The sequence below is a fragment of the Natrix helvetica genome (genome assembly GCF_964273705.1).
Source record: "Natrix helvetica genome assembly, chromosome: Z".
NCBI lineage: Eukaryota > Metazoa > Chordata > Lepidosauria > Squamata > Natricidae > Natrix > Natrix helvetica.
The window spans coordinates 19,572,662-19,593,656 of NC_138554.1; the positions used below are offsets into that span (position 1 = coordinate 19,572,662).

Genomic DNA, 20,995 nt, shown 5'->3' on the forward strand with positions numbered 1-20,995 from the left:
GGGGTTGGAATAGAAGGCCTCCAAAATCTGTTATTCTGTTATACTGCAAGTATTTCAGATAATTAAACTGAATGACTGAATGATCAAAATACACCTACCAAGATATAAAAGATCAGACAAAGGTTGATTAGAAGGACATAAAGTTTATGATACATTATATTCCCAAAAGTATTCGCTCACCCATCCACATAATCAGACTCAGTTGTGAGCAAATACTTTTGGCAATATAGCGTATCTCGTGTAGAACCAGTTCATGTAGGATCCTTCGAGTATGAATATTTGGAGCTCCAAAGGAACTTAATTTTAAGAAAAAATTGTCATGCTTCTTGTGAGAATTTCTGCTTCTGGGATTTTTAAGAAAGGTGATGTAGTAAGTTACATAAATAATATCAGTGATGCTACTGAAGGATGTAATAGCTATAGCATTTAAGACTTTACAGCCCTTTCCAAGCTGTTTACACAGTCGGCATACTGCCCCCAGCAATCTGGGTCCTCATTTTACTGACCTCGGAAGGATGCACGATTATTTGATACACTTTTTCACTGACACTTTTTATTTTGTAAACTTTGATGAAAAGAAGAATATTTTGTTTTTACTTTTATGAACCTGATGCACTGCAGACAAAGGTTGAGGCTGTATGAAATTATACTTTTAATGAGCTGTTATTGACTAACACTTATGAAAGCATATGATTACAATAAATCTGAAACACCATCAGTACAAAATTAATAAGATGCACTAGGGCAATTATTCTATACACAGCCTTTACTCAATTATTATTCAGGAGTAACACTAAGGAACTAACTTAACGTACAAAGGACAGGAACTTTTCTATTGCTCTCTATGAAAAGAGCCAGTAGAAATGAAAACAAGCCTTTTGTTTTGTTTTGTTTACATTTTTAAATAATTTCAGACTATTTTTTTTGATGCTCTATTTTGTGAGTTTTAAGTGACGTGCTATCATGACAAATAAAGCAATGTTTTAAATTTAACATTGCTCCTCAAATTTGTTGTGGGAATTGTTTTATCTTATATTCTAATCCTCCATTTTTTGGTATCCTATTTCCCCACGAGTGCCAGTTTGGTATGGTAGTGAAAGCATCAGGTAGGAGCTGTGAGACTGAGTTCTAGTTTCATGGCTCCCGCCTTAGGCACAAAGCCTGCTGGGTTATCTTGGGCCAGTCACCTTCTCTCAACCCTAGGAATAAGGCAACGGCAAATCACTTTTGAAAAACTGTAGGGACTTGACCAGTCTCCAAGAAACAGACACGATTGAATGAAAGCAAAAAGAAGAAAAAAATCCTTAAATTTACATTTTTGGGATAACTGGGTTATATCAACTTATTGTTTTGACCCTGTTGGCAATTACATTTTCTTAAAAATTAGAGGAGGACAGATTGACATAGAAAAATTGGATGAATGATTTCTCAGAATTGTTCAATACGTGACATAATTCATGAATCAACAGAATGCAGCAAGAATTAATTAAGGCTTTGAAACCAGCCAAATATATCTACAGATAGACCTTGACTTACAACAATTCAGTTAGTGACTGTTCAAAGTTACAACACTGAAAAGAAAGTGACTTATGACCGTTTTCACACTTATGATCGTTGCAGCATTCCCATGGTCATGTGAAAACTTTTTGCGACCTTCAGACAAGCAAAGTCAACCTAGAAGCCAGATTCACTTAACAACCATGTGATTAACAAGTGCAGTGATTCAATTAACTATGGCAAGAAATGTCGTGAAGTGGGACAAAACTCACTTAACAACTATCTTGCTTAGCAATGGAAATTTGTGGGTCAGTTGTGGTTGTAAGTTGAGGACTACCTGTGTTTCCTTGTCACCATGACTTTAAGTGTGAGAAAGTCAGCCAATAAATTTATAGTTACTCTAGTGCAGACCCATTATGTAACCGATGCAAGATTTGTGTGTGCACTTCCTTAGTTATTTGGAAGTGAAATTCAATAGGCTTTCACATGTCCATGAGTAAATTATTTTACCAACTGATTGGAAAGTCATTATTTTAGCAAAGTTTTTTTTTGCAATGTCTGAGTGAGAAATGGAGACATAACACAGCATTGGGACAGCAGCTAATTATAGGGCCCTATAGATACTTAGAAGCTAACAAAATACCTGGGGACAGAAATGGGTGCAACATCAAACACGCCAGGGTATTCTACAGTTACAGGTAATCCTCGATTTATGACAATTTCTGTTGCTAAGTGAGATATTTCTTAAATGAGTTTTGCCTCATTGTTTGACTTTTCTTGACACAGATGTTAAGTGAATCTGGTTTCCCTATTGACTTTGCTTGTCAGGAGGTCACAAAAGGGGTTTATGTGACCTTGGGACCCAGCAACGGTCATAAGTATGAACCAGGTGCCAAGCATCTGAATCTTGATCACGGGGATGCTGCAAAGGTCGTAATTGTGAAAGACGGTCATAAGTCACTTTTTTCAGTGCTGTTGTAACTTTGTCCGGTCACTAAGTTTATAAGTTGAGGATTACCTGTATTATCCTATCCCTAGGAATTTCAAGACTTTTGTTCTACTATTATAGATAGTTCTCGACTTATGACTCCTGCAAGTCATTAAACAGGTCACCCACAAGACTGTTTTTACAATCTCTTGTGTGGTGGTTGTTAAGCAGATATGGTGGTCATGAAGCAGAAATGGTGGTTGTAAAGAAAGTCACTTGTTGTGAAGTGAACCCATTGCCCACAATGGGAGTATTTTTTGCTGAAACCTAGAAGTAAATGCCAATTTATAGCAACCCCCTCCCCCCAATGTGACCGCGGGCAGTGCAAATAGCTGTTAGATGTGGACCAGTTGCCGAGCAACCCAAATCCGATTATGTGACTGAAATGAAAGGCCTGGCTAACAGAACAGATCTGGGTTATAAGCAGCCCTGGGCAAGCCCTTGTCCATCAGTTAAGCCACCCGTCATAAATTGAGGACTACCTGCCACCTTTCTGCCCTCACTAAAGCGAGAATCCATGAAACTCACAGTTCACATTGGCTTGTAAATATCCCTCCAGCTGGTTTTGTTTCAAAAGGGAGTGTGACTTCACCATTGTATGAGTCCCCTGCCCAAACACGCAACTGTCATAATAAAGCAATCAAGTTGAAAACTGGTCTATTCCAATGTTGCCATATAATACTAGGCCCAGATCACACCCTATTTTCAAACATTTTTACCTGATAGGGGGAAGTTCACTCTCAGTGATTGAAACACTAGTTTCTGTGGAGATGACTAAGTTACAGATACGTGTGTCAGGTAGGTTTCTTAATTATTTAACTGTAGAATAGCATTCAATTTCATTTTGTTTTCATCCTGGCTCTTACGAATGAAGTTCTGATGCTAACTCAAGAACATTGACTTAAAAAAAAACCACCTAAATTTGTCAACGATCTGATGACTGACTTAATTAATGAGAAGCTCATAGGTGACTTTTGGAGGTCACTGCTTCGTCTATTGCTCACTTCTTCAGATGAGTCCATGAGATGTCATAGGCTCACCACTAATGATGGTTCCTCCTGCCCATGGTTTTTGTAGTACACAGAGCTTAGAATGGATCTGGCACAAGTCACCAGCAGAAAAAGTGAGCAATCCTATGCAGTTCTGAACAGTTACACCTCTAAAAAGATGGGTCTGTTCCATAATGATAAAAGGGCATTTAGAAGTTTTTACAATTATTCTAACATCCAGTCAGTAGTCAAAATGTCTCTGTTCTCAGACAGAATTTTACAAACTTGACTGTGAAAGGAATTCCTTTGAATAAGAACTGCTAGAAGCATCGGTACGGAGTTTTAAATCAGTTCGTAGTTTTCTTGTAGTTATCATAAACATACCATCTGAATAATGTCAACATCAATGAAACATCTTTATAGGATTAATGGATGTTTTCTAGATAATACTGCAATTAGCTCAATGAAAAAAACTTCAAAGTACAATTTTACCTTTACTTCAGATTACAAAAAAAAAACAACCAATGCCCCTCTCCCACCCCCACCCCCAAGATCCAGAAAATAAATCTTACTATGCTTTCTCTGGCTACAGAGCATAAACAAAAAACAAGATCCTTAGAAAATCCTTTTGCTTCTCCTCAGAGCAGATGGGAAGCTAAAACTCCACGTCATGAGCTGTATGGTAGCAAAAAAACAAACAAACAAACAAAGTTAAGCAAAGTAATTAGCTTTTAAGTTTCATATACCACATAAAATAAGCTTGATCCATGTTGTGTCCCTAAGATGCTTTTTTCAGGAGGCAACTGGACTTTCTTGTTTTTTCTTTTGAAGACCTTTCGCTTCTCATCCAAGAACCTTCTTCAGCTCTGACAGGCTAAGTGAGGAAGGAAAGGATTTATATTCCTTGCAGACAGCGGGGCATTTGCATTCTTTTAGAGGGTCGTTAAAGCACTCCCACACCATCCAAAGGGTTTTCATCCCACATTGTATAGCTAAAAGAGGATGGTTCCCAATTTGGGATGAACACCCTTTGAATAGTGTGGGAGTAGCAATGAATTTTCAGAGAAAAAAACTGCAGACTACAGGAACCAGAAGGACTACTCAGGTTACCCCGAGGACACAGATAAATCTCCAAGTGCTTTAACGACCTTCTAACACACGAGTGTCAAATTTGCGTGGCATTACATTGCTGTCACCTGATGTATCACAACATTTTTTCCCTTCGTGGAGCTGGGGTGGGCATGGCTTGTGCATGACACATCCGGCCCACAAGCCGCCAATTTGACAGCCCTGCTTTAAAAGGATGCAAATGACCAGCTGTCTGCAAGGAATATAAATCCTTCCATTCCCCACTACTATTCTGTCAGAACTGATGAAGCTTCTTGGATGAGAAGCGAAATGCCTTCAAAGAAAGAACAAGGAAGTCCAGTTGCTCATGAAAAAGTACCTTTGGGACAACCATGACTCAGATTAACCTCTACACATCCTTAAGTTGTGTTAGTTAATATACAGACAGTCCTTGACTTAAAACCACAATTGGGACTGGAACTTCTATTTTTAACCGATGCGGTTGTTAAATGAATGATGTGACCACACCCCATTTTACAACCTTCTTTTGGCCAGAGTCGTTATGCAAGTCATGCAGTCCTTAGGCAAATCTGGCTTCCCCCATTGATTTTACTTGTCAGAAGCCAGCCGGGAAGGTTGCAAAAATGGCAATCACGTAACTCCAGGAACACAACAACCATCTTAAATAAATGCTGGTAGCCAAGAATTGTTATCACATCACCGCGCTGCAATTAGTCATCTTTTATTCAGCACCATTGTAACTTCGAGGGCTACCTGGAAGAAGAGATCAAGTTGCTAGCTCTTAACACTATTGTAAACTGGCTATAAGAGGAGCCCTCTGAAGCAGCATGTCATAGGGACATAAAAATAGTTGAGCCGAGGTGGAGCAGTGGTGAAATTCTTTTTTTTTACTACCGGTTCTGTGGGCGTGGCTTAGTGGGTGTCCTGTGAGTGAGTGGGTGTGGCCAACTCTATGTCACTCATGGCCATGCCCACTCGGTCACATGACACCACTACCACCAAGCCACACCCACAGAACCAGGTAGGAAAAAATGTGTGTATGAGTCCATTCACAGCGGAGCTGCTGCTCCCTTTATGGTCCCCGCTGGCCCCCTCCCTCCCGGGCGTCAAAATACCTTAAAGGGACAGGCTGAAGCAGCTATGCTCTAAATGGAGGGAAAAACGTTTGGATTCTCTCTGCCACAGAATTCAACGTTAAATGCAGCAGACACAATCCAAACATTTCTCCCTCCATTCACAGTAGAGCTCTACTCCCTTTATGGTCCCCCCCCCAGCCCCCTCCCTCCTGGGGTCTATCTTAAAGGGACAGGATGCAGCAGTTCTGCTGTGAATGGAGGGAGAAACGTTCAGATCGGGTGGGCAGGTTGAGCAGCTGGAAGGGCTGAGAGCGAGCGGCCAGAAGATGTGAGCAGGTGACAGGACGACCAGGTGGGCGTGGGCGGGGCCACCAGAGATTTTTGCCACCGGTTCAGAGAACCGATGCCAATCGTCCCTGCCAGTTCAGCCAAACTAGGACAAACCAGGATGATTTTACCCATGGGTTAGAGCGCAGTACTGCAGGCTGACTGCTAGCTGCAGTTCAGCAGTTCAAATCTCACCAGGCTGAAGGTTGACTCAGCCTTCCATCCTTCCGAAGTGGGTAAAAGGAGGACCCAGATTGTTTGGAGCAATAGGCTGACTCTAAACCGCTTAGAGAGGGCTGTAAAGCACTGTGACGCGGTATATGTCTAAGTGCTCTTGATAATCAAAAATGAGATGCTTGGCAACTGACTCATCATATTTATGAGGTTTGCCATGTCCCAGGGTCACATGATGCCCTTTTGTACCCTTTTGAGAAGCAAAGTCAATGGGAAAGCCAGATTCACTTAATAAAAAACTTTCTAACTGCAGTGATCCACTTAACAACTGTGGCAAAAAATGCTGCAAAATGGAAGAAAACTCACTTAACAAATGTATCACAACCACAGAATATTTGGATTCAATTGTGATCATAAGTTGAAGACAACCTACACTGCACAAAGAACTTTAAAAAAAAGAAAACTATAATTTGGGGAAGTCGCTTCTTTAAATGAGGATAAAGGTGGCATCGTGAAGTAGACCACCCAACTGTGACATTCACTAAGGTAGAAATATGGGTAGTCTCGACTTACAACCGTGTGCCTACTAACCGTTTGAAGTTATGACCATAAGGAAAAAGTGATTTGTCACACACTTTTTCACAATTGTGACCGTTGCAGCTTCCCCATAGTCACGTGATCCAAATTCGGAAGTTTGGCAACTTGGCATGTATTTAGGACTGTTGTAGTGTCCCGGGATCACGTGATCCCTTTTTGCAACCTTCTGACATGTAAAATCAATTTGGGAAGCCCGAGTCAGTTAACAACAGGGTTACTGACTTAACACAACTGCATTGATTCCCTTAATAACTGTGGCAAGAAAGATCATTAAATGGGGCAAAATTCATTTAACAACTGTCTTGCTTACCCTGTTTCCCTGAAAATAAGACCTCCTCAGATAATAAGCCCAATCGGGCTTTTGAGAGCATGCGCTAAAATAAGCCCTCCCCCGAAAATAGCAGCAGCCATGAGGTGACCACGCTCGCTGCCTCCTGCACCTCAGAAATAATAAGACTTCCTGGAAAATAAAGCCAAGCACTTATTTCATGGGTCAAAAGAAAATAAGGGCCTGTCTTATTTTCGGGGAAACAGAGTAGCAATGGAAGTTTGGGGCTCAATCATGGTTTTAAATCAAGGACTATCTCTGTAAGTTGGAGCACCTCAGAAACTGCTTGAATATTTCAATGAAAGATGCTAATCTAGGGATCAACCATATTTGGCAATTATTTTGCCTCTGACTGGGACTAGCCCTGTGGGACTTAAAGGCCAGCCACTGGGCACTGGGATTACACCCTAGGAGAGTAGCACATTAACACTGGTCCCCAAGTTAAGGACAGAAACCTGCTCTTCCCCTGGATGGACGTGGGCCAGGTGACGGGGAAACTGCTGCTTGTATCGGAACGTTTTCCCACAGGCTGAACAGGCATAGGGCTTCTCCCCCGTGTGGATTCTCTGGTGTTTGACCAGTTTAGAGTTGACATAGAAGCCTCGGCCACACTGGGGACACTTGTAGGGTTTTTCCCCGGTGTGGATCCTCTGGTGCTCGATCAGAGATGAGCTTTGAGAGAAGCACTTCCCGCACTCCTCACACCGGTAGGGCCGCTCTCCGGTGTGGACACGATTGTGCGAGACGAGGTGGGTCTTCTTCTTGAAGCGCTTCCCGCAGAGGGGGCAGGGGAAGGGCTTCTCCCCCGAGTGGGTGCGCTCGTGCTTCAGCAGGTTGGAGCTGAGCGAGAAGCGCTTCCCGCAGAGGGCACAGCTGTACGGTTTCTCGCCCGAGTGGGTGCGCAAGTGCTTCACCAGGTTGGAGGTGCGGCTGAAGGCCTTTCCGCACTCCCGGCAGGGGAAAGGGGTCTCTCCCGTGTGGGTACGCTGGTGCTCGGTCAGAGCGGAGCTGCGGCTGAAGCCCCGTCCACATTCAGGGCAGGCGAATGGCTTCTCGCCCGTGTGGATCCTCTGGTGGCCCATCAGGGTGGAGCTTTGGGAGAATCGTTTTCCGCACACATTGCACACGAAGGGCCTCTCCCCTGTATGGATTCTCTGGTGCTCAATGAGCACGGAGCTCTGCGAGAAACATTTCCCGCACTCTGTGCAATGGAAGGGCTTGTTCACCACCTTCTGGGGTGCAGAGGGCGGAAGAGGAGGTGGCGGTTCCAGGATCCCCAGGAGGTTGATGAAACCTGGAGGATCCTGGGAAACCTCTTTTGTTCGGCGTCTTCTCACCTGGCTTCTCCACCTCTGGTCTTCTGCCTTGACTTGGTTTTGGCAAATGTCAGCTCCTGAATAGCTATCAGGGACATCAAGCTCTGCCTGCTCTTTCCCACCTGCACTAATGACATCACTTGGTCTTCCTTCTCTCTCTATGCCCTCCAGCATTAATGCACTCTGCTCCAGGCTCAGAGTGGCTTCCGGGTCCTGCGTCTCTAGCCATCCTTCTGCTGCTTCCTCCTTGAGATCTTCCATCTCAAGATGACTTCCAACCCCAACACCTGCAGAGAGTAGGAAAAAATAAAGAGTACAGGTAGTTCTCAACTTGCAACATTTGAAGTTACAAAAGCACTGAACAAAATTGATCAATTCATTACTTAATCAGGGGAATGACTTGCCTCAAAAATTTGTGGATGCCCCAACACTGGAGATTTTCAAGAACACATTGGACAAGCATTTGTCTAGGAATGATGGTATAAGGACTCTTGACTTTGGCAGGGCGTTGGACTAGATGACCTCTGAGGTTTCGTTCAATCCCATGACTCTGTGATAGAACCACTCTGCAATGTCTACAGGTGGCCCTTGAGTTATAACCATTTGTTTAGTGACCATGTGAAGTTACAAAGGTACTGAAAAAAATGAGTTACAACCATTTTTCACACTTAATGATCATTGCAGTATTCCCACGGTCACATGATCAAAATTCGGACACTGGGCAACAGGCACTTACAGATAGTCTTCACCTCACAACCACAATTGAGCCCAAAATTTATCTTGCAAATTGAGAAATTTGTTAAGTGAATTTTGCCCCATTTTTTGATTTTCTTTAACACATTTGTTAAGTGAATCATTGCAGTTGTCAAATTAGCAACATGGTTGTTAAGTGAATCTCTTTCCCTATTGACTTTTCTTGTCAGAAGGTCGCAAAAGGGGATCACATGACCCCACAACACTGCAACCATCATAAATGTGAGTCGTCAAGCATCCAAATGTAAATCACGTAATGGTGGAGATGCTGCCATGGTCGTAAGTGTGAAAATGGTCATCAGTCACTTTTTTCAGTGCCGTTGTAATTGGAACGATCACTAAACGAACAGTTGTAAGTCAAGGACCTGTATTTATGTTAGTTGCACTGTCCTGGGGTCATGTGATCCCATTGGTAACCCTGTCAGCTGGCTTCTGACAAGCAAAGTCAATAGGGGATGCCAGATTGGTTTAGTGACTGCATGATTCACTTAACAACTGCACTCACTCATTTAACAAATGTAGCAAAAAAGGGGTCATAAAATGGGACAAAAATTCACTTCACAACTGCCTTGCTGTCGTATGTCGAGACCTACCAGTATACAGATATCACTTTCTCCTAACTAGAAAAGATGTGGAGACTCTAGAAAGAGTGTAGAGCAGAGCAACAAAGATGATTAGGGGACTGGAGACTAAAACATATGAAGAACGGTTGCAGGAACTAGGTATGTCTAGTTTAATGAAAAGAAGGAGTAGGGGTGACATCATAGCAGTGTTCCAATATCTCCAAGGCACCTGAGGGCAGGACAAGAAGCAATGGGTGGAAACTAATCAAGGAGAGAAGCAACTTAGAACTGAGGAGAAACTTCCTGACAGTTAGAACAATTAATCAGTGGAACAGAAGTTGCCTCCAGAAGTTGTGAATGCCCCAACACTGGAAGTCTTTAAGAAGATGTTGGATAGTCATTTGTCTGAAACGGTATAGGGTTTCCTGCCTAGGCAGGGGGTTGGACTAGAAGACCTCCAAGGTCCCTTCCAACTCTGCTATTGTATTGTATTGTATTAACTAGCGCCATTTGTTTCATGGAAAATAAACTCTTATCCGAAACAGGTCTCTGTGATGCACTTATTTGCTTGACACCCAGGGAGCTTTCAATTCAAACCTTCCACTCCAAGATTCAGTGACCAAAATCTCATAGTTTTCCTAAATATGGGGCATATTTGGGAGGAGGCGAGCCTGACACCTCTCTTTTTAAGGGGCAAGGAATTCTAGAAGAACCTTCTCAAAGTGGTTGTCTCAAAACATGATGGGCTGTGCTTTCCAAACACCAGCCAGTGTAGCTAGTGGCTTAGATGACTGGGGATTATGAATGTTATAGCTCCTATAACCACGTGGAGTCCTTGGTGCTCTTTGAGTTTGATGGCTTTCTTGCAGACAATTCATTACTAATTTCATTAAAATCAAGGAAATTTAATTTCATTATCAGTGCCCTGATAGCAGTGCTCCTATATCTGAGGGGCAGCCACAAAGAATAGGGGGGTGAATCTTCTAAAGCACCTGGGGGCAGAATAAGAAGCAATGGAAGAAAATTAATCAAGGAGAGAACCAACCTAGAACTAATGAGAAGTTTCCTGACAGTTAGAACAATTAATCAGTGGAACAACTTGCCTCCAGAAGTTGTGAATGCCCCAACACTGGAGGCTTTTAAGCAGAGATCGGACAACCATTTGTCTGAAATGGTATAAGATTTCCTGCTTGAGCATGGGGCTGGACTAGAAGACCTCCAAGGTCCCCTTTCAACTGTTATTCTGCATTTATGATGTTATCTACATAATTAGGTAATGAAATGTCTGCAAGAAAACACCAAGCTCAGAGACCACCACCAGTTCAATCCTGAGCTGCAAATATTCTCTTCTATCGTTCCCATAATCTTTCTACAAATCTACATATTGTTTTTCAATTGTAGAAAGCACAAGTCTGCAGAGTGTCAAATAGGGAATATTGTAATTAGGACCCTTCATCGGGAACATAAATCCAAATATCAGAAAACAGAGTTACGCAAGGTGCGCCTCAACATGGCAGATTCTTCTACAGCAGGGGTGTCAAACTCAAGGTGCTTAGATGTGGCTCGTGGGGTCATCCTGGAAACAGCTTGCGGTGCCTCTGCCAGCGAAAACGGAGCTCAGGAGGGCTGCCGCGGAGGGTTGCAGGATATCACAGCCAAAAGCAGAGCGGTTGAGTCACCACAGGTACCCCCAACACAAGTGACTTTGACTTGGTTTCCCCCCCACCCCAAAGTCAAACACAACCCTGATGTGGCCCTCAATGAAATTGAGTTTGACACCCTTGTTCTACAGTAACCAGAAGGCAGGCAGCATGTGGCATTGTTTTGCAGTACACCTTAGGTTAGCCAGTCTAATTTTCTGGGTCTGCACAACAGAATGAACCACCTGTATTGTATGCCAAGCTGACATGTCAAATACCAGGTTGTGGCTCAGTGCATCATTCTATCATGAGCTATGACATTCAACTCATCTGTGGCTGAAGGCAGCTGCCACCTGGCCATAAGATGTTGATTGGGCATGCAAGATGAGCACTCAGCCTGCAGAATTTAATTTGCAGGGCTTGGGGAATAAAAGCCTTTAGTATAGCAATTAAACAAGCAGATGCTAAGACCCATACCCAATCTTTAATCTTTTTTAGCACAGTGCAACAAGCAGGGATAGGTTTCAATAGAGGAAACAAAAAAAACCTGCAAATTCTAAAGAGCTGCATATTTGCAATTCCTGAAGACTTGGGCAACTGAACAATCTACTACATGTTTTCCTGTATTTAACTTTTCTAACTAGCCGATTGCTCTTCCATTGTAGTACAGAGACAGTCAAAAGAAAGAATTCTAATCCCATACCGAGAGTACAAATTAAATATATATATAATATAACTAAATTAATTAATCTGCTGCCTGTCGCCTTTGTTGAAAACACTCATTTTTAAAAAAATCCCTTCCTGTTTCATTTCCTCATTTCTCAATATTCCCCCCAAATGCCTTCCTGTCAATTACAGAGCTTAAAAGCTTAGGATTTGTATACTGCGTGAGTCAAAGAGAGCTGTGAAAATATTTACAGACCCCTCACATTCATAAATTGTTTCAAATCCTACCCTCAAAACAATGCTATAGAGCACTGCACACCAGAACAACTAGACACAAGAACAGTTTTTCCCCAAATGCCATCACTCTGCTAAACAAATAATTCCCTCAATACTGTCAAACTATTTACTAAGTCTGCATTACTATTACTATTAATCTTCTCATCGTTCCTATCACCCATCTCCTCCCACTTATGACTGTACAACTGTAACTTTGTTGCTTGTATCCTTACAATTTATATTGTTTCCTAGTGATTTGATTTCTTAATTGTACCCTTAATTAAGTGTACAATTAAGTGTACAATTAAGTGTTGTACCTTATGACTTGTGACGAATGTATCTTGTCATTTGATGTACATTGAGAGCATATGCACCAAAGACAAATTCCTTGTGCATCCAATCACCCTTGGCCAATAAAGAATTCTATTCTATTCTGTTCTATTCTATACCTTAAAACCTATTTATACAATAGTAGAGTTGGAAGGGACCTTGGAGGTCTTCTAGTCCAACTCCCTGCCTAGGCAGGAAACCCTATACCATTTCAGACAAATGGCTATCCAACATCTTCTTAAAGACTTCCAGTGTTGGGGCATTCACAACTTCTGGAGGCAAGCTGTTCCACTGATTCATTGTTCTAACTGTCAGGAAATTTCTCCTCAGTTCTAAGTTGCTTCTCTCCTTGATTAGTTTCCACCCATTGCTTCTTGTTCTACTCTCAGGTGCCTTGGAGAATAGTTTGACTCCCTCTTCTTTGTGGCAACCCTTGAGATATTGGAACACTGCTATCATGTCTCCCCTGAGTATTCATAGATAATACAGAGACTCATATTATTCTGATTTCCACTTTCCTGGCTTTTTCAAGACGGCATCAAGTTTTCAAGGTGCACATAACCAGCCCGAAGAAGATAAAAAATAAAATATAATTTTAAAAAATATTGCATAATTGGGACACTGATAAATTGCACCAGTTTGCTCGGTGGTTTTCGGCTTGCATAGACAAGAAAGAAGCTCTTAAAACAGTTGTGATCTCGTCTAAAAGAAATTAGCAGCTTCAGGCTCCTTAGATGAGATCTTTATTCTTACCTTTGTCTCTGGATCCCTTCCTTTCCTCCGTCCCTCCTAAATACTCCCCTTCCATCTCGAAACCGCCCTCGTATCCTGGAAAACGGACTTTGCGAAATTCTCGCACTTTTGCTTTTCGTTTCCTAAGGCGTAATCCAGAGCAGTTGCAAAACACCCAGACAGTTATTCCTAACCCTGCAGGCTTGCAAATGTAGGTAATGCTTACAGAAGGATAAGAGGGAACCCAGTGATGACGTCATATCCTTGAAGTTCACATGATGCAGGGGGAAATTAGAGAGGGGCGGGGGAGAATCTTGGGGGCGGTTGCTAGGAGACCAAAGGAAACACCCAAGATAAGGACCTAAGAGAGATTGGGGGGGGGGGGAGGATGAGGACTTTGCTTCGGATACATTACGAAGGATGAGAACAGCCTGACTAGGTTGTAAATGTAAACTAAGGCACGGAGCTTGTCAATCAGAAAGGTCGGCAGTTCGGCGGTTCGAATCCCTAGTACAGGTCTCCTCCGTGAGCAGGGGGTTGGATTAGATGACCTCCAAGGTCCCTTCCAACTCTGTTACTTAAATTACAATACCCCCCTTTTTTTTTTCATACTGCCAGAAATCCAACAGAAGAATTTACATAGCACAGCTCCGTGGAGGAATGTGCCTACCTCGATACCCTGCTTGTTTTTTGCAGCTATCAAAAAACAAAGTGCCAAACACTAAATGTGCCTTTTTTTTTTTTTAGAACATGGGGAATTTTAATAAAGTTGTAGAATCTTAATAAAGTTTTGGAGACTTTTGTTTTGTGTCTTGCTTGAACGGAGGAATGGACCCCCCCCCCCCGGGGCACAGAAGGAAGAAGGGCACCAATAGAGGACAATATTGGTAGCTCAGGGTTGCTTTTATTTTGCATCCTATGACTGTCACCGTGTTGCATCTTATGATATATGATTATTGTATTTTATGATTATGATTTATGACTTGTTGCTTTTATGTACAGTGAGAGCAGTTGTGAAATTTATTTTTTTTACTGCGGTTCAGTGGGCGTGGCTTGGCGGGCTTGGCAGGGGAAGAATATTGCAAAATCTCCATTCCCTCTCCACTCTGGGGCCAGCCAGAGGTGGCATTTGCCGATTCTCCAAATTACTCAGCAATTCATGAGAATAGAGGTCACCTTTGCTTCAGGGACTAACATTTTCCAAACAGGCCTTCTACGAAGAACGCTCACTGTTAGCCCCCCTCCCATTTAACTTCTGGTAGATGGGGACCCTCTGCAGTAGCTCCCTAATTACAGGTAGTCCTCAACTTACTGTGGTTTTGTTTAAGTTGAAGTTACAACAGCACAGAAAAAGTGAAAAAGAACCATTTTTTACATGTATGTCCATTGCAGCATACCCATGGACACATGATCAAAATTCAGGCACTTGACATCTGACTCATATTTACAATACAATGCAATAAAATAGTAGAGTTGGAAGGGACCTTGGAGGTCTTCTAGTCCAACCCCCTGCCTAGGCAGGAAACCCTATACTGTTTCAGACAGATGGCTATCCAACATCTTCTTAAAGACTTCCAGTGTTGGGGCATTCACAACTTCTGGAGGCAACGTCTGTTCCACTGATTAACTGTCAGGAAATTTCTCCTCAGTTCTAAGTTGCTTCTCTCCTTGATTAGTTTCCACCCATTGCTTTTTGTTCTACCCTCAGGTGCCTTGGAGAACAGTTTGATTGCCTCTTCTTTGTGGCAACCCCTGAGATATTGGAACACTGCTATCATGTTTCCCCTAGTCCTTCTTTCTCTTAAGCTAAACATACCCAGCTCCTGCAACCGTTCTTCATATGTTTAGCCTCCAGTCCCCTAATCCTCTTTGTTTTCATGACGGTTGCAGTGCCCAAGGTCATGTGATTAACCTTTGGGACCTTCTGACAAGCAAAGTCAATGGGGAAGCTAGATTCACTTAACAACCCTGTTAGTACTTTAGCAACTGCAATAATTCACAACTGTGGCAAGAAAGGTTGTAAAATGGGGCAAACCTCACTTAACAAATGTCTCTAATAGAAATTTTGGGCTGAATTGTGTTCGTAAGTAGAGGACTGCCTGTACTTTGGTAGGATGAGTAGAAACCCAAATAGTTCAAAAATGCTAAATTTATAGTATTTCAAATACATTTTTAGTACTGTATAGACATAACATACAAATCAATTCTTGAGCGTTTTTATTTAGTTTTAATTCTATGACAATAACTATAGAAGGGTGTTGATCAGTATGTTAAAAGTGAATAATTCTTATTTTTAAAACTGTTTCAATAATTAAAACATTTAATGCTGCTATTTTCCAATGCATGTAATCAAATCTCTTCTTCAATGCCAAATAATTGTTTCAACCCATTTCCTTCTGTTTTCCGACAACTGTAATCGTTCTAAAAAATAACAAATCACAAGCAGGCCCACTTATAAAAAGCATCTTCACTTAAATTTCTTTCTGTTAATGGGTTTGTTTGGGTGAGATGTTTCATTGCCCAATTAGGCAACCTCATCAGTCCTGGTGGGGAGTAGGGTTTGGTCTCATTTTATAGTATAGTGCTGTCGTGGCAAACCTATGGCACGCATGCCAGAAGTAGCACGCAGAGCCCACTCTGTGGCCATGCATGTCATCATCAGCTGCTCTTTTGGGTGCATGCACTGCCCGACTGATTTGCTATGCAAGCGCACTGGCCAGCTGCTCTCTTCCGGGTTCTGGTGTGTGCATCTGCACCGGCCACGCATGTGCGCTGGACAGCTGGTCTGGCACACATTGCAATGGCCAGCTGCTGTCTTCCGGATTCTGGCATGTTCATACCCACCGGCCAGGCATGAGCATGCCAGAACCTGGAAGACAGCAGCTGGCCGGTGCGCATGCGTGCCAGACCAGCTGTCAAGCGCATATGCGCATGCTAGAACCCAGAAGAGCAGCTGGCTGTCATGTCCACGTGCACTGGCCAGCTGCTTTTTTCGGTGTTCCAGCACTCCGGCCTGCATCCATGCTCCAGTTTTGGCATCGGGTGCCAAAAGGTTTAGCCATCACTGATATAGTGGCTTGTTCTGTCAGTATTGTAGTAGTCTTTGAGGTTTTTGGTTGGACTGTTGTTAGCTTGTTTGGCAATTACCTGACTGTAGTATTGGTTACTTCTTGATTGTAAGTCTGATATTAATCTTGGTATTAATCTATGCTTATCTGGATGTTGATTGCTGGTGGAGAAGTGTTTTGGACTTTTTTTTTCTTTTTTTTGGCTTGTTGATTGTCTCTTTGTCATAGTATGTAGATGTTGTTTATGTCCATCTGCCGATTGATGATTAATTTGTCAGAGAGTTAGACTTCCAGTAATTCTGTAGGGTTTTTGGACTTGACTTGGTTTAAGGTGATCAAAATTTCCCTTAGAAAACTATAGTTGAATATGTCCATATGTTGCAAAACTAAAGTTTTCATCATGTGTTCTGACTTCGAATTGGTGTTCGTGGATGCATCCTGCTGCTGTTTGTCTGCTCCTCTGCCTGTTTGTCCTCGGAGTGGCTGTTGCGGTCTTTACACACTGTTGTTGATCCCTCCTGTTTTTTCTTCTGGGGCTACTGGGTCTTTTGGATGACTCCTCATATTCTTCCTCAGAGGTCAGTTCAAGAGAGGATGTTCATTCCTGGTATATCAGGAACTAGGTTAATTAATGTCTCTGAACAGCTGGCTGAAAGAGGGGAGGACAGTTAGTGAAAAGGAGGAGGAGGCCTTCCATGGACCCAAGAGGACGCAGGGCAGAGAAAAGATAAGAGCAATGGAGATCTGCCACATTATTCAGGAGAAGCCCCCGCAGAGGGCTGCACAGTAAAGCTATTTATCACAGCAGGCAGAGAGAGGCATTGCTGGGAACAATGTGTTTGGTTTCTGGCTGTGAGTGTTTGTTCCTGGTGCTTCCTGCTGGACTTTGGAGACTCTGAACTTCTCTTGCCAAGTAAACTCTTGTGAGTATATTTCGGTTTGGCCTGGTGGATTTAAATTTGTTTGGTGAACTTATTTGTTGGAGCGACTTTCTATTATGGACTATTGGCTATTGCCTTGTGCATTAATCTTGGCCTACTTGTGGCTGTAATTATTTGGGATAGTTCTGAGGCTGAGTGAAGGGAATTGCCGGGGAGCATTAATAAATTCTCTAAACCACACATGTGTGTGTGTGTGTGTGTGTGTGTGTGTGTGTGTGTGTACAAAATGATTTAATTTTCCATCTTCCTTATTGCTTCATCTCCCTTCTAGTTCTTTGATGAGATATGGGTTTAGGGCCTTCAGTGCTTCGTACAGTTGATCTTTGCACTGGAGGTTCCAGCCAGGAACTAACTTATAAAGCTCTCGCATTTTCTCCTGACTCGTTTGCTGTGAGCAGATTTTTTGGTATTGTTCTTCATTTAGGATGGAACCGTGCAATTTATCCAAGACCTGTTCCACTGTGGTAGTTCGCTGGATCAGTGGCTCCCTGAACTGGTCGACGAAATGCTGGTCAGGAGAACTAGATGGCTGACTAGATGGCTGATTCCCTGTCAAGAAACAACAAGAAGAGAAAAACTCTGTACATGCTCACAGGATAGTCTTAGACGAGCTCCAAACTCCTTCCCTTTGACTCAAAGCTAGCGTTTCCCATCCTAAGCAGCTTTGAGATGTGTGATCATCCACTCCCAGAATTCTCAGTGAAGGCCATTCTGGCTGTGGCATTTGGGATGTTGAAGTCCACACATCTGGAAGTTGCATAGGCTGAAAAACACTGCTCTAGGCTTTGGGAATAGAGAGATCGAATTAATGGTTTCTAACAGCATTTTAGGTCCTTCCCAAATCCTGGAGTTGGGAGAAGACATTTTAACACTTCAAGAAGCATAAAACAAGCATCTTCAGTATATCTACCAATAAAGAGTAAATGTTTTAGAGGAAGTTGTAAATAGAAAGGATGAGAAAATGGGTGTGCAAAACAGCACCAGGCCATGCTGGCTGATTGCTTGAGTTTGACTTCCTGCCTGTGGAAACATATCTGCATTGCTCTGCCTTGGCCAACTTACAATATATGAAAAATGGCTGGGGAAAACCCCGACCATATTCCTACCAAAGCATACCAGCTCTTGTCCCCTGCTGTAACTGACAATTACAGGAGCAAACCTTTCTTTTTTTCCCTGAAAGGGAGAGAAACTTCTCATTTTAAAATATTGCACATGAAACTTCTTAAAGTTTCTATAGAAAATCAAATTGCATTTCACATTACTGTTGCATCAGTTATTTATCAATGACTGATAGCAAGCACAGCAAATATGTATGCAATTGTTCAGGGAGACTATTCTGTTCAGGTACCGCATATACCAGTAATGGTGACCCTTTTAGGCAGAGAGTCCTAAATTAAAAGGTGTGCATGCGTGCCAAAAACCCAATGACCAGCTGGCCGGTGTGAATGCACATATTAGAAACCCGACAACCAGCTGGCCAGTGTGCATGAGCATGTCAGAAATCTGACAACCAGCTGGCTGAGCTGGGGCAACAGTGCGCATGCCTACAGAATGGGTGCTGTGTGCCACCTCTGGCACGCGTGCCATAGGTTCGCCATCATGGGCATACACTGTACGTGAGTAAGACTTAACTTGGATGCCATTCCAAAAAAGAACATCTTTCTGACAGTTGATCTACAAGTGTCAGAAAAGGAAACAAACGCTTTAAAAATGCTTTAAAATCCCAAATGTCACAGCCAGAGTGGTCATCATCGCCAAGAATTCTGGGAGCTCTTTCTGAGGCAATTTTGTTCACAAATTTTACAGGCACGTTTTCCAGGAAGAGAATAGATTAAAAATTTTAAAAAGCCAAATAAAGTTCCATAGTTCATAAATAGAAAGGAAATGGTGTAATAAGTGAAGATAAAAAGGTGGGACTTTACAAGGAGATTTAAAAAAAAAGAATTTGTTTTTCAAATGTGTAAGGAAATGATTGGGTTATACTAAATAAGTTAATGACAAATGTCTGTACTGTGTAAGAACTGCAGAAGATAGCAAGGGCCATAAACATCCAAGGAAGAATATGATAAAATATGTGAGAATAAGAAAGGGAGCCTATGAAACATTAAGAAGAGTAAGTAGAATCCATGATGGTTTTAAAGCTATTATAGAATAGAATAGAATAGAATAGAATAGAATAGAACAGAATAGAATTCTTTATTGGCCAAGTTTTCTATAGAAAACGTTAAAATACAGAAAGTTGTGTAAAAAGGACATGCACAGTAAGGTCTGTATCTTTTTCAGTGAGAGCATATTATGCACCAAAGACAAAGTCTTTGTCTTTGGTGCATAATATGCTCTCAGTGAAAAAGATACAGACCTTGCTGTGCATGTCCTTTTTACACGACTTTCTGTATTTTAACGTTTTCTATAGAAATATAAGGAAGTTAACTTCCTTTAAAAAACCTAAAAAAAATCTTAGGCGCCAAAGGGAAAATAGGCCTGATACGTTCATAGATTTTCTTGTTTCATGTTTGAATAAACTTTGCCAGAAAAAGTTTTGAAAGGATGATTTGTGAAGGTTTGGCGCTTCGGTTTGCAACAAGAACGGCCAGGGGACAAGATCCTGCAAATTACTCCTCTGCTACCAACCCAGAACAGTTATCCGCCTTCTCGATATGGATCAAGCGAGGCGCTTCTATCGCCCCCAAATTCGCCACGCCCCAATCCTCCCGTCCTTACCGATTCCAGAGAGAGACTCCAGTTTTTTGGCTTGGGGATTGCAGTGGGAGAGTCTCAGCACCGCGGCTGTCACCTCCACGGCGTATCCCTCGTAGTAACTGACCAGGAGATCGCTCAGATCCAGCACGTCTGCCTTCTCCAGCCGTCCTCGGGGAATATTGTCGTAGCCCGGTTTAACCGGGAATTCGTGGAGTTTCTTTTTGAAGTTTTTCAGCTCGCCTTCCGTCAAGTCCTCCAGAGTCTCCTCCAGGCATTGACTCGTGGTTTTGGGCATATTCGCGCCACTCCGGAATCAGCACCAAACTACGAGTCGTTCGGAAGGTGGATGGCAATGAAAAGAGCGAGAAATTTCGTTTCGATTTCGCTCCGTTCAGCGAGTCTTCCTGATGCGATCTCCGGAAAAGGGAGGAACCACCGCTGCCCTGGAAGTCTTTCAGATTTTTCGGCCTCTTTCAAACGTCCCAGATGTGCTTTTTTCCCCCCCAGGAAACAACTGGATTTCCTTGTTTTTTGTTTTTTATTTTGAAGACGTTTCGCTTCTCATCCAAGAAGCTCTGACTGGGTGGTGGGGAATGGAAGGATTTATATTCCTTGTAGACAACTGATCTGCATTTGCATCCTTTTTAGAGGGTCCTTGAAGCACTTTATCTGTGTCCTTAGGGTCACCTGAGTAGTGCTTCTGATTCCTGTAGTCTGCAATTTTTTTTCCCTCTGGAAATCCATCCCACACCATTCAAAGGCTGTTACGCCCAAATTGTACAGCTAAAGGGATGATTCCCAATTTGGGATGAGCATCCATTGAGTCGTGTGGGAGTAAGAATGAATTTCCAGACCCACAAAAAATTATAGACTGAGCACCACCCAGGGGACCCTGAGGACACAAATAAACCTCCAAGTGCTTCAAGGACCCTCTAAAAGGTTGCA

At 42.5% G+C, this 20,995-nt stretch overlaps 2 protein-coding genes across 2 annotated transcripts; both read right to left on the reverse strand.

The window, feature by feature from the left end:
• Window positions 1–4,089: 4,089 nt before the first annotated feature.
• LOC309401344 (uncharacterized protein) lies at window positions 4,090–13,574 on the reverse strand (the record flags this gene model as incomplete). The annotated part of the gene is made up of 3 exons (XM_081970410.1): window positions 13,363–13,574; window positions 7,521–8,668; window positions 4,090–4,149 (listed from the first exon to the last, which is right to left on the reverse strand). Exons 1-3 carry the CDS (start codon window positions 13,415–13,417, stop codon window positions 4,090–4,092), a joined length of 1,263 nt encoding a protein of 420 aa, XP_081826536.1. The 5' UTR covers window positions 13,418–13,574.
• A 3,368-nt stretch (window positions 13,575–16,942) lies between these two features.
• LOC309381218 (apoptosis-associated speck-like protein containing a CARD) lies at window positions 16,943–20,477 on the reverse strand. The gene is made up of 2 exons (XM_081931961.1): window positions 20,072–20,477; window positions 16,943–17,899 (listed from the first exon to the last, which is right to left on the reverse strand). The coding sequence occupies exons 1-2, from the start codon at window positions 20,343–20,345 to the stop codon at window positions 17,607–17,609; spliced, it is 567 nt and encodes a 188-aa protein (XP_081788087.1). The 5' UTR covers window positions 20,346–20,477; the 3' UTR covers window positions 16,943–17,606.
• Window positions 20,478–20,995: the final 518 nt, after the last annotated feature.

What these genes read in the sequence shown, in the direction of transcription:
- LOC309381218 (XM_081931961.1), bottom strand. Translation starts at nt 20,345, where the DNA reads ATGCCCAAAACCACGAGTCAATGCCTGGAGGAGACTCTGGAGGACTTG. An exon ending in GGAGTCTCTCTCTGGAATCG is followed by an intron (nt 17,900 to 20,071) that starts GTAAGGACGGGA and finishes GTTTCTTGACAG; the next exon opens with GGAATCAGCCATCTAGTCAG.